The following is a 12,403-nucleotide window of genomic DNA, read 5'->3' as shown; positions in this document are numbered from 1 at the left end:
AACCAAAAATTGCTCTAAAGCACACATGCTCAAATCATAATTGTTTTGTGTCAAATGTTTTGGGGACGTCTATAGTATAGAGGACATCGGCTAAGCGGTGTGCATTGATTACAGACATCAATCTCCTTAGCCTTTTCCTCATGTTCCCATTCAGAATGAATAGGGCTGCTGACAAGATAAAACCAAGTGTAATTAGAATCAAAAGAGCAACAATTGGATGGCACATACTGTTCAGGACACCTGTGGCAGTAGGTGACCACCCAAAGAAAGTATCCCACCACCTTTGCTCAGCATCCTGCTTTACCCTCTCCATAACCCAGTGTATTTGTTCTTGAGAATTTCAACCAGGTCCTGATAGAGCAGCAGTTGTCTCACGAGGGTGAGATTCATTCCGATAGGAGTGGGCATCAGCTTGTGAATCAGTGTGTAGTTGGATTGCAATAGGTAGTGAGAGGTAACTGGAGCTTCATAAGAGAAATCACACCCTACAATCTTAGTAAAGTTACAAGCACAAAAGTTTGAGTGATTCTTTGAATCTACCACAATATCTTCCACAAAAACAAAATCACATATGGTTCTAAAGCATGCACAGCCATTGCCTATGTATAGAAGAACTGTTTCAGTAGCCTCATTAGGACGAATCTCAAAATGATAGATGTTTTGCTCTGTGTCTAAACAGATATCCTGAGCTACGATTGCATTGCTTTCACAGATGAACCCTTGTTGTTTGTGGGGGCCGGAATATATGTATTGTTATGGAGAGAGTCCCTGTTAAGAACTGTGTGGGTCCTAGTTACTCCAAACAAGCTACAGCTGCGAAGTCCTTAGTTGGGCAGCAGCTGTAGATCGTGAAGGTAACTGGAATAAACAGAGGTGGATCGAGAGGCCCAGGAGGAGCCCCTGAGAGGACACACGAAGAACTGTGCTGCAGAGAAGAACAGCTTGGTACAGTATGGGACTTGAGAGATATGGAATACAACGAGAATACAACAGTTGTTCTCGGACAATACAAGATTCCAGATTAACAGTTTGCCATTTGTCATTGACCTGACGGGCCCATCCCCTATGTTCAGTGGGATAGAGAACAGCTCCATCATGGTTTAATCCTAATGCAATAACAGGGAAGACTAAATGTACAGAAGCATTGCGTATGGTTAAAACAAAAGCAGTGGCTGTGTTTGAAATGGGATCATAGGTAAAGTTCACCAGGTTCCACCAGGATTGGAATTCTCTTTCAAATTCAGTGGCACTGTCCCAAATTATTTTCCAAACTTCTGTGGGGAAGGTGCCTTCCTCGCCCTCTCTTATAATTGAAGCAGAGACCGACTGCATCCACAGTTGTGCCTGGATACAGCTGAGGGCTAGGGAAACATTGTTCTGTGTAGCACTAAGTGCATCAATCACCAATTTGTGGTCATTCACGTTTGCTCTTTCCCAATTTGGCAAAATGTTTGACAGCAGCCACTGGTGTGTCCCCAAGGCTAACAGAGATGACCTCAGAGGTTGCTGTAATTTGGTCAGATCTCTAGTTGTAGCAGCCAATTTGTTCATTAGTACTTCAGAATCAATGCTATTCAGAATTCCCAATCCTGTACGCATAACACCGGTCACGTCTCTTGGTGTTCTAATTTTAAAAGAGCTTCGTTTCCGAAGCCAAGTGGTCCAGCCTTCAAAAGAAGTTTGCAGGAACGGAGAACAGGCTGACTGGATTTCTGAAACGTTGCTCTGCATTAGCAATTTGACCTGTTTGAGAGACATGCCGGATTGAATAATATTTGTTGTTGGCCAGTTTTCCTAATTATATAAAGTCCAATCTTGAAAATTCTTGGGATGAGTATGACCGGTGGTACAGGTGAAGTGGTGTCGTGGTTTGACCAGGAAGGAGTGGGAATTCTGGGAAGCTGTGGTCAAACCAATGAAGGTTTTGGGTTTGATACTGACACCTGGTGTAGCCAGTGGGGTTTGGACACACCTCCGAGAATACACAGGGGTTAAAAGCAGGGCACTGCCCTTGGCACTCCCTCTTTTGGACATCGCGGCGAGGAGTTCAGATCTCTCTCCCCCGCCCAGCCTGTTGCTGCTGGGCGGGGGAGGGGCCGGCCATGCGGTAGGCCCGGGGCCTGGACAGAGATGGGGTTGAGGGGGCTTCGGGGGGGCTTCGAGGATGGAAGGGTGGAAGATCCCAGAGAGTCAGCCCTCGGGCAGCCAGCCCCCCCCCCCCCCCCCCCCCCCTTCCCAGGAGAGCAGCCAGCCAGGAGGAGAAGGAGGGAGAGTGCCCGGCCGGAGCGGCAGCGTGTGGGCAGCGTGCGTGGGAGTCGCTCCGGACCGACAGAGACTGAAAACTTTTAACCCTTTCTTGCATGATTGGGGCCTTGCAAAAATGCTAATCCTCCTCGAAGCTGAATAAGAAGGGAGATAGGAGATGAGATAAGGACCTGGCCCGACGAATGTGGAGATGATTGGATGGGGAGAGATGATTTGGAGTGGCCTTTTGGCTGGACTTTTTCTTGTAGCCATGGACTCAGTTGTTCCTGTGATACAGACTGCATTTAGGGGGAGGCAGTGCCTCAAAACCAGGAGGGTTCATTCGTGAGGACCCCCCGGCCCCAGGGGGTTGGAAAAATATGGGGGGCACAGATGTCCCAAAAGCAGAGACTGTGCCTTTCTGGAGTGAGACAAGGCATCCTTGAAAGACAACCCTAAAAGCAGCTCTGGCCATGTCTCAGTGGTGAGAGCACTGGGCATGGAAGGAACATGTCACAAGCGGCAAAAGGACTTTTTTTTTCCCGGGCGGTGCCGAAGTGACAAGGAAGCATCCGAGGTTTCAGTGTGTTTCCAGGAGAAGCCTATGGAACAAGAAGGACTCCTTTCCTCTTCATGAACTGCAGTTTGAGTATACTAAAGTGTCGTGCCGGGCTGGGCAGTTGGTGTTTTTGAGAGAATGTATTGGATTGAGAAAGTCAGGGAGTGGGGAGGAGGAAAGTGGTTTTGTAAGGTTTTCAATTCTTTTCTTCTTTTTCCTTATGGTCTTTCCCTATTTTTCCTGTAGTTTAAGTAATAAAGTGTCCTTTATGTTTAAGTTGGAGCCTGTTTTGCTTATTCCTGGTCACATCTCACAGCAGACACCAGGGTGAGGCATTTTCATGGGGGGCACTGGCTCTGTGCCAGGCTCAAACCATGACAAGTGGTGACAGTGGTAAAGTAGGTTTCAGCATTTATTACAAATTTAAAAGAAAGGTCTTGTGTATCCTTGGACTAGAGGCAAACTACCTCCGCAGTGTGAGTTAATGTAAAAATGTGCCAGCAGTCTCGTACGCTTAGGTGCGTACAGACTTGCTCCTGTTTGTTTTCCTGCTTTGCTATAGTCAGACCCATTAACCATTCAACACCCGATGCTAATTTGTTCTCGCACTACTCCTTGAAGCTGCCAGGTTTTCTGTTTCTCCCATTCTTGTAAGGTATACGACTTGTCTTCATGTGTAACTACTGTTAGTAAGTTTAGACCCATGACATCTCCCATAGATCCGATAAATTGCAGGAAGGCTTGAGACCAGGGCCATGTAAAGGGGCCTCCTGTTGCCTCTGCCAATTGGGGTGTGATTGCCGTGTTTACCGTGCTCAGTGCAGGCCTTACAGTGTCTGCCCTTTGAGATGTATTAGAAAAGGGCTTCACACCTTGCGTCTGAGAGAGCGTAATTACAGCACTTGGTGTGAGTTTTGGTACAGTGTTTATCTTGAATGTGTAAACCAAGCCTCTTAGTCCTAATGGACTAGCTGTGTCATTCTGCCAACGACATGTCACGTAAGTGCGTTTGAGCAAAGTTAAACTGTACCAGCAATCAAGTGATGCATCATTACAATCTCTTGTAATTGCAAGATTGTTAGTTTTGAGACCTAAAGCATAACTACCAATATGTTCCTGGCGGCAACACAGAGCGAGGGGACTTTTTATTTTGAAACTTCCCCATTTCTTCATGGGACATAATTTTGCTGAAGGGATGTCCAGATGATTCCTTCCACCTGTTTCCGTAAAATTTCCTGCAATTCTGGTGGAGGTGGCATTTTCATGGAGAGTTCCTTCCACCTTTTTGCATGTTACCAAAATTCACTCACCAACTGTTCCCATCTGTCACGGTTCTCATCAACCCATTCTGGTCCCATCTCCACTCATTCGGGTGGTACACCTTGGAGTCATGCAGCACTAGGGTTGCCAGGCTCGGGTAACGGCCCTTGGGATAGGTTCCAAGAACATTGGTGTGCTGAACGATGGCTTCGGGCCACAGCTGCTCACCAGGAGGTTGTCCATGAAACTGTGGTAATATGCAGAAAAGTATTAGCAAGGCTATCATATTTCAGATGATTCTCATGTCCCTCGGGGTTCTCCTGTAAAAGCAAGAACAACAAAAAATCATGCCACTGAGAGGCAGAAAGGAGTTTAAAATGAGGGGATTATCCAGCGTGTGTGTATGCGGTGCTCTTTTCCAAGAGCGTCAGAGGCTACCCATGCATATTTATTCAGAGGGGTTTTCAGCACAAGTGGTACCTCGCCCACCGTGGGGAGGTCCACTAAGACAGGTTGTCCAGGGTAATGTGATGGATTGTTTGCATCGTCGGGACCTTCCAGTAAGGGATGATGCTTGGAGGTGTGGGGTAAAAAGCAGTAACTTTGGGGCAGCCGTTCACCCCCCACCTGCCATTTACCCCCTTAACAGCCTCCCACAGTCAACAGTCCCAGTTTGCTTTCTGGGGCATAAGGAACCGCTTTAAAAGGCCATTTGTCCTTTCCATGATCCCGTTAGCCTGAGGGTAGTAAGGAGTATGAAAAGTCCACTTTATGCCTTTGGCTCTGGCCCAATCCTGAACCACCTTGGCAGTAAAGTGAGACCCGTTGTCAGACTGAAATTCTTTTGGCTTTGGAAAAGTTCCAAACCACCCCTGCAAAGCTTTAACTGTATTATCACCTGTGGCCCTTTTAAAAGCATCAGCTTGTACCAACCCAGATACAATTTCCACTCCTACCAACACAAAATGTTTACCTCCTGACTTCTTAAAAGGACCAATATAATCTACCTGCCACACATCCCACAAGCCTTTACCTTTCCTCAAATGCAGAGGATCATCCTCTAAAGGATGCCTTTCCAGTCACTTGGGGCACTGTTCGCAGGCCGATATGCATGTTTTACACATTTCCCTGGTGACTGGCCAGCCGCGGGCGTGTGTTTCCTTGTACAGATCTTTGGCACCTGTGTGCTCTTTTTAGATGTAACCATTCTAACAGTTGATTCCAATCCTCTGAAATAGTTTCTTTTTTCAGGGGGCTAAGCCTTGCTAGTTCATCAACTCTGTTGTTCCATTCACCTGCTTGATTCCCATCTGTTTGATGAGAAGCTACCCAACCAACGAGAAAGTTTCCTTTACTGGTGATTTCTAGGATTTCTTTGCATTTATCTTTCTGCCACACTGGGATTCCGTTAACTTCCCAGCCATTCTGTTGCCAGAAAGGGAGCCACTCAGTGCAGCCTCTGTATACTGCATATGAATCAGTGTAGATGTAAACAGGAGAAGTGTTTTGTGCCTCACGCTGGAAAACACTCCAGAGAGCTATGAGTTCTCCTACCTGAGCACTGCCCTCCCCTTCTGTGATGATTTTTTTCACCAGATGAAATATGTAAAGCAGCCGCCTTATATTTCCAAATCTTTCCTTCCTGCTTTGAAGAAGCATCTGTAAACCAACAGTTTGCTGCTATTTCAGGTGAGAATGGTAGTGCTACTTTTATTACAGAAACAGGTTTGTCTTGACTACTATCCAGGCTCTCAGTGTCTTGTGTTGCCAAGAATTTTGCAGCACCTTCTGTGACAGAAAAGTTATTGCAGTAGTTCTCTATCTGAGCATATAATTTCCTGACTGACAACATTTGGGCTATGCCGCCAGGTGGAGGGGTCCCATTAGTGACAGCTTTAATTACCTTGAAGGGACCTCTCAAGATGATAGCTTGCTGCCGTGTGATTTTTTCTACTTCAATGAGAGCTAAGCTAACAACAAACAATCCTTTTTCCCAGGTAGTGTATCTTTTCTCAGCATCTTTAAAACCACGGGAAAAGAAGCTGACAGGCCTCGTTGGACCCTCAGGACCTCACTGCCAGATGTGTATTGATAGTCCTGAGGAGGCAAATCCCCATTCCACTTGGAAAGGGTCTTTAGGATGAATGGGCCCTAATGCCTGATGTGCTGTGGCTTCAAAAATCAGCAATTGTAACACTTCCTCCTGAGAAGGAGTCCAATCTCATTTGACTACTTTCCTTAGTAAGTTGTACAGGGGCCTAGCAATGATTGAGAAATCTGGGATATGTTTCCTCCAGAATACTAACAGTCCTAAGGCTTGCTGGAGGTCTTTTTTGTTTTCGGGCATTTTTATTTGCTCTAAAGAAGTTAAAGTGTCAGGTGCAATGCATGTGCTACCAGATCGCCACCAAATTCCCAGGAATTTTACTTCCTGAGAACGCTTTTGAATTTTCTCTGAAGGAATCTTTAAATCAAGGCTCTCCAGATGAGAGATTATATTCTGCTGGAGATCCCCCACTTCTTTAATTTCCTCTCCTCCCACCAAAATGTCATCAATGTATTGGTACACAGCTACAGTGTCAGGTTTAGGTATTTTTTCTAATTCCTTATCTAAAGCATGGTGTGCTAGTGTTGGAGAGTGTTTTTATCCCTGAGGGAGTCTGGTGAATGTGTACTGTTGTCCCTCCCATGTGAATGCAAAGCAATCCATGTCCTCTGGCTGTATAGGTATCATGAAGAACATGTCTTTGACATCTATGGTTGCCATGATTGTGTGAGCTTTTTCTTGTATTGATGTTATTAGTTCAGCTAAATTTGGCAGTGCTGCAGTCAGAGGGTCAGCGTTGGCATTGAGCCTACGGTAATCAATCGTAAGTCTCTACTTCGTGTTGGGCTTTCGGACTGGCCACACGGGTGAATTGTATGGGGAGTGTGTGTTAATTATTATTCCTTGATCACGCAAATCCTGAATAACTGGTTTGATGCCTTCTCTAGCTTCAGAAGGCAAGGGATACTGTTTCACATTGATTATTTTACTGTAAGGCAGTGCAGGTGCGGTCTGAAGCAGCCTAATGTTAAGTGGCGGAGTGCCAAAAGACCACAGAAAACCCTCAGTGTCTTCCCACTGCCTTCCTGCAAGGACATCCATCCCTAGCAGATTATTCGGGATGTCCCCAATTACCATTTTGACAACCAATTGATTTTCTTCTCCAGGGAGTGTTACTTTGACCAGAGCAACATTCATTGGTTCTACGGTTCCTAAAGCATTAAGAACGCAGCATTGCCTTATTGTTGGAACAACTCCACACTTCTGAGCATCTCTATGTGTAAGTGCGGAGATCTGGGCTCCCGTATCAACAATTTATGTTACCAGAGCTTTTTTGGGGCCCATGATTGCTGTAATTAACATGTCTCCTGATTTATTTTTTGTGAGCATTCGTAAGTAAACCCAACCTCCACCCCTTCGCTCACCTGTAAACAGTGGAGATATTAGTTTCCCGAAAGCTCTGTTGGTGTAGATTCAGTGTTTGTGTTTTGGGGTACGGGCGGTTATGTTGGGCAGTTATGTTGCTTTGGCTCTGTGAAAGAAGTTGCGAAAGAGTTACTGCCGGCTTACTGCTAGTGCTTTTCAGGAGACACGCAGCCAGGGTTTCACTGTCCAAGTTCTGTGAAAGAAGCTGAGAAACAGTTCTTTGGCTCAGTGGCTGTGTTCTGTGGGAGAGGCTGAGATGCAGCTTCACTGCCCAGATTCCGAGGGAGAAGCTGGGAAAAGATTAACTTTGGCTCATTGCCTGTGTTCTGTGGGAGAGACTGTGATGTACTGTGTGTACTGAACTGTGTATTGGTAGGAGTATTTGTTAGTTTCTGATGAGGTAGAGGGATCGGTGCACTAGGCTGGGTAGGGGGGTTTGGCCTCCCTAAATTCCAGTTAGTTATGATTTTCTGCAATTTTTCAAGTGGTAAACCATCCATTATGTCCCGGGGGACCCCTTTTTTATTCCCAGCATCCACCAGCATTGTCTGTTGGAAATTTGTTTTCCTGGTTCTGTGTTTTCAGGGTTAGGGGCTCCCATAAACCGGACACCTTTTGTTTTTTCTGATTTTTCCTCTAGGCTTTTTACAGGCCCATACTGTCTACAATAATTTATTAAATCAACTGCTACCTCACTCCATGTCCAAATTTTGCGGCTGCTGCTAGATGCGTCTGATGGTGTTGTGGGGGTCTGTGTTGGTGTATAGGGTGATGGGGCAGACTCAGACTGATCAGTGGAGTTGTTAAGAAATCTATCCAGTCTATCTATTGGGCTTAAAGTCATAATTGTTTTTTGAATAGTAATTGCTGTTGATTTCAATGTTTCTGGAAGCCCATGAATTAAAGGGGTCATAATTTTAGGCTTCACAGGCAGTTGCATTGGGGATTCAAAACCAGGAATTAATTTTCTCTCATGAATCATTTGCAAACATGCAGCTTTTTGTACACTTTCTAAGATCTGGTCGGAGGTAGTGGCAATTGCCAGGGGATCACCCCTTTCCAAGTGATTTATTCCCCCGGCCCAATAGGCTGCATGTTGTGTTAGAGACCAGGAGTCACACTTATCTCCTGTTGTTAGGAAAACACCACGTCCCCAGTATCCACTGGCTTCTTGTTCAGTTAACTTAATCTGGTCTCTGCCAGTGAGAGACACACAGAACACATACTCCGTTTCTGATTCATGAGGAAGGCGTCCGAATTCCTTTTTCAATTTAGTTAATTCGGTAGCGCTGAATGGTGTTTGTTTAGTTGTTATGTGGGGATCCAGGTCTTCATCATTAATATAATTATATTCAGTTTTAATAAAAAGTCTCAAACGAGGACAGCAATTTTCCCCACAATTTTTAACTGTTTCAGATTCTTTGTAAGGATAGTTTTGTTTTGCTGCCTCGAACTCTTTGTATGGATAGATTTTTTTAATGCAAGGTGTTCCTTTTTCTTCCTCCTCTGTAGAGGAGTTGATTTTGTGTGTGTTTTTGGTGTGTTCTTCTCTGAGGGCAGCTTGCAGCATGTAAATTTCATTTCTATCCTCATTTAACTGTTTTTGCAAAATTTCAACTAAATTTTGAAGGGAGTCTATAATTATCATTTCCTCACTTCTCCATTTACAGCGGTTTTCTATGGCTGCAGTGAGACATGCTCTGAGAACTGAGCAAAGAATGTTCTTATTTTTACCTATTTTGAATTTTGATTCATGTTGCAGAGAACATATTCTATCAATGACATTTTCCAAATTAAACCAATTGTTCTGTGTCCAAGTTTCTCCACCAGATGACGGTTTTGCATTGTGTTTAGCAAGCAACCAGTAAAAGTCAGCTTTTGCTTTAGGATTGAGATTTTCATTCATTTTGTGTGAAGGGACCAGAAGTATACCAGGGAGCTGATTTGTGAACTCAAGTTACACAATCATACAGACCTTTTTATGCCCTTTGTCTCCCTAGATAGCTGAAGAAACAAAATCTGTCTGGAAGGCACTGTTTTAATTGCTTCAGGTTTGTCCCTTCCTTTCCAGACAGTCCAGATACACAATCACACTCACACACGCACACAAATGTTTTCTTTGTGAGGGGACCAGAACCTAGAACAGGGGGAATGCCACTCAGCCTTCGCTGGGCCACCCCTTGCTCCATGTGTAGGTGAAGGGACAATATCTGTCTAAAAGGCACAGCTTAATTTCTTCAGGTCTGTCCCCTCCCTTTTAGACAGTCCAGGTACACAAATACAGCAGTAACAACAGTAACAGGTTCAGATACAACTCCAATACAACATCAATTCCAATATCAATATCAGGATTAGGAGGAGTATCAGTGTCGGTGTCCGTGCCGGTAAGATCAGTAACAGAAGTGACTGTAACAATTTCCCCTGCTTTTGCACTGAAAAATCTTTTGTGTCAATTCCGGAGCCTGTGTGCTCAATCAAGGGTGAGATTTGGCTTTGGCATATGCAGTCTGACGGAGATTACAGACTACACAGAACCTGCAAAATCTCACTGGCTTCCAGAATCCCATCCTCGTCGCCAATTATGTGAGGGTCCACCTGAAATGAACGGGTGACGAATGATTTTTTTTGGTGCAAAAAATAACCAACAAAGGCACAGGGGTTTTGCAGTAACAAATCAACAAAATGCAATTTTATTAATGATAACCACAACTGAATATGCATTTGGTTAGGGAATCTGGGGAAGAGAAGGGTAAGACAAGGGAAAGAGGGAGGAAAGAAGGTTAGGGAGGGGCTTATAGCTACCAAAATGTGATGTCTTCGGGGGTCCCGCTGCCGAAACTCGCTGGTGCACGCTTTGGGGAGATCTCAGAGGACAGTCGGAACCGAACCCCAAAATATACTGTTCTTGGTTGGGGGAAGGGTGGCCGAAATTTGGTTTCCATGGAGGGCAAAAGAATAGGAACAGCAGGAGGGGGGAGGTTACTCCATTGTTTTCATGCCCGAATGCTCGCAGGTACGTTTACTCTGGGCAGTTTTTCCCCCCTCCCCAAGCTGGTGGGGGGGGTTCAGTCCCAGTCTCTGGAAGGAGGTTGCCAAGGGGGTACCAGGGGGGTGCCAGTAGGGTGCCGGGGGGTTCCTTGTCTTGTCTTGGTTCCTTGATGAGGGGATTCGCACCTCTGTTTGTCTGTCACGGTGGTTGAAGGCAGGCGAGAGGGGTCTTCTCTTGGAGGGGAGGAGCCACCCCAGAGCTCAGTGCAGCCAAGTCAGGAGGTTGGAAGAAAGTCCAGTTCCATTGTTCAGAAAAGGGCAGCATGCCCCTTCAAGTTCAGCATGGCATGTTCTGAAAACACCACCTGTGAACACACTGAATAAGCATGAGACTTTCTTTCCCAACTGGCTCAACAGTTTTTAACCTTTCGGGGGTCTTTTCTCATGACAATTGTGAGGCAAAAAATGAAGGATTTTTGGATGGACTTTCACAACCAGAAACTGCTGCTCCATCCCCACGGGCTGCAGGCCCCCATGGGCAGGGCGGGGCCGTGGGGGCTACTGCCCTGCACAGCCTCCCCTTCACATCCCTGCCAGAGCCATGGACAGCTGCCTGTGGCCCCCGAGCGTGCTCAGGAATTGACCACTGCTGCTGGAGGCCTTGGTGCTGAGCCCCTGAATCATCTCTCACTTGGACATGCTCACAAACAAAGGAGGAACAGGGCCTCAGTGGCCCGAAGAGCTGCCCACAGAACCAGGAGGACCTGGACAAGTGGGATTGCAGAAGCAGCGTGGGGAGAACATCCAGGCAGGCTGCCAGGGGCTGAGGCTGGGGCAATGGAAAATCTGCAGTGGGAAGGAAACCACACAGCATCTGGTATTTTGAAACACAGCTAGAGTTTTCCTGTGCATTCTGACTATGAATCACCAATGGTGGGCTGTGAAATTTCTAATACCTGTCTGGCCCTTGGGGCTGAGCTGTGGGATGAAGCTCTGGGAGGAGACCTGGGAGAGATCCTAGAGTGAGCCAGGGTCCCCCACGTCAGAGCAGAGCCCGGAACAGCGGGAAGGGATCAATGGCAGCCTCACTCCCCCTCTACCCTTTCCTCACCATGGGCCAAATAACATCCTGAAGCACATTGTGAGAGAACTGCTCAAAGGGGATGGTGGGTGCATTCCCTCAGCCTTGTCCTGGGGCTCAGCAGCCGAGGGCTCTGGCTGCACATCTGGACACGCCGAGCCCGGAACATCAGGAAGGGATCCATGGCAGCCTCGCTGCCCGCTGCTGCTTCCATGCCCTGCAGGGCTGTTTCCCAGCCTGGCCTGGCTGCAGCTTCTCCCCAGCCTCTGCAGGAAGGCATTTGGCATCAGCTGCCGCGCAGCCCAAACTCACCAGTGATCCCCTGCATTTTCCCAGTCCCCAGGCACATCCTGAGGTGTGGCTGCTTGGAGGAGGGAGGGCCATAGCCAGCCCCAAAGGCCTGGGGGGATCAGGATTTTCCTGATCATAACCCATGTCTTGGACAAGTATTGCCTCCTGAAGAGGCGACCTCCTGGATATGCAATGATTCCATCTGATCCAGCTGTGCCTCTTCCTTTCTCAAGGGATGGACAGAGGGGCTCTATAGAAGGTGGCATTTCCTGCAGGAAGGGAGGCGATGCCAGGCACAGTCACAGGAGGTAAATGCTGTGCCTCTGGGCCTGAGCCCTGCTGAGGCTTGAGCTGCCCTCTCTGCTGCTTGGCACTGCAGGCACAGCCCGGACAAGATGGGCACAGCCCAGAGGAATTGTCCCGAGCAGGCTCAGGGCACTCGCGTACTGAGCTGTCCTGCTGGGCTCCCTCTGTGGGAGACACGTCCTGAAACCTGGGAGCGGCTGCA

The 12,403-nt window shown here is 46.9% G+C and overlaps 1 protein-coding gene across 1 annotated transcript in view; it reads left to right on the top strand.

Moving 5' to 3' along the window:
• Positions 1–10,538: 10,538 nt before the first annotated feature.
• Positions 10,539–12,403, top strand: part of LOC141729962 (serine/threonine-protein kinase pim-1-like) — a 62,807-nt gene continuing 60,942 nt past the window's right edge. The window contains exon 1 of the mRNA XM_074546621.1: positions 10,539–10,548. Coding sequence (XP_074402722.1) covers positions 10,539–10,548 — 10 coding nt within the window. The remainder of the gene's footprint in view (positions 10,549–12,403) is intronic.

This window comes from Zonotrichia albicollis, chromosome 8, assembly GCF_047830755.1.
Source record: "Zonotrichia albicollis isolate bZonAlb1 chromosome 8, bZonAlb1.hap1, whole genome shotgun sequence".
Lineage (NCBI taxonomy): Eukaryota > Metazoa > Chordata > Aves > Passeriformes > Passerellidae > Zonotrichia > Zonotrichia albicollis.
Note: the sequence above shows the minus strand (reverse complement) of the source record. Positions and strands in the feature narration are given on the sequence as shown.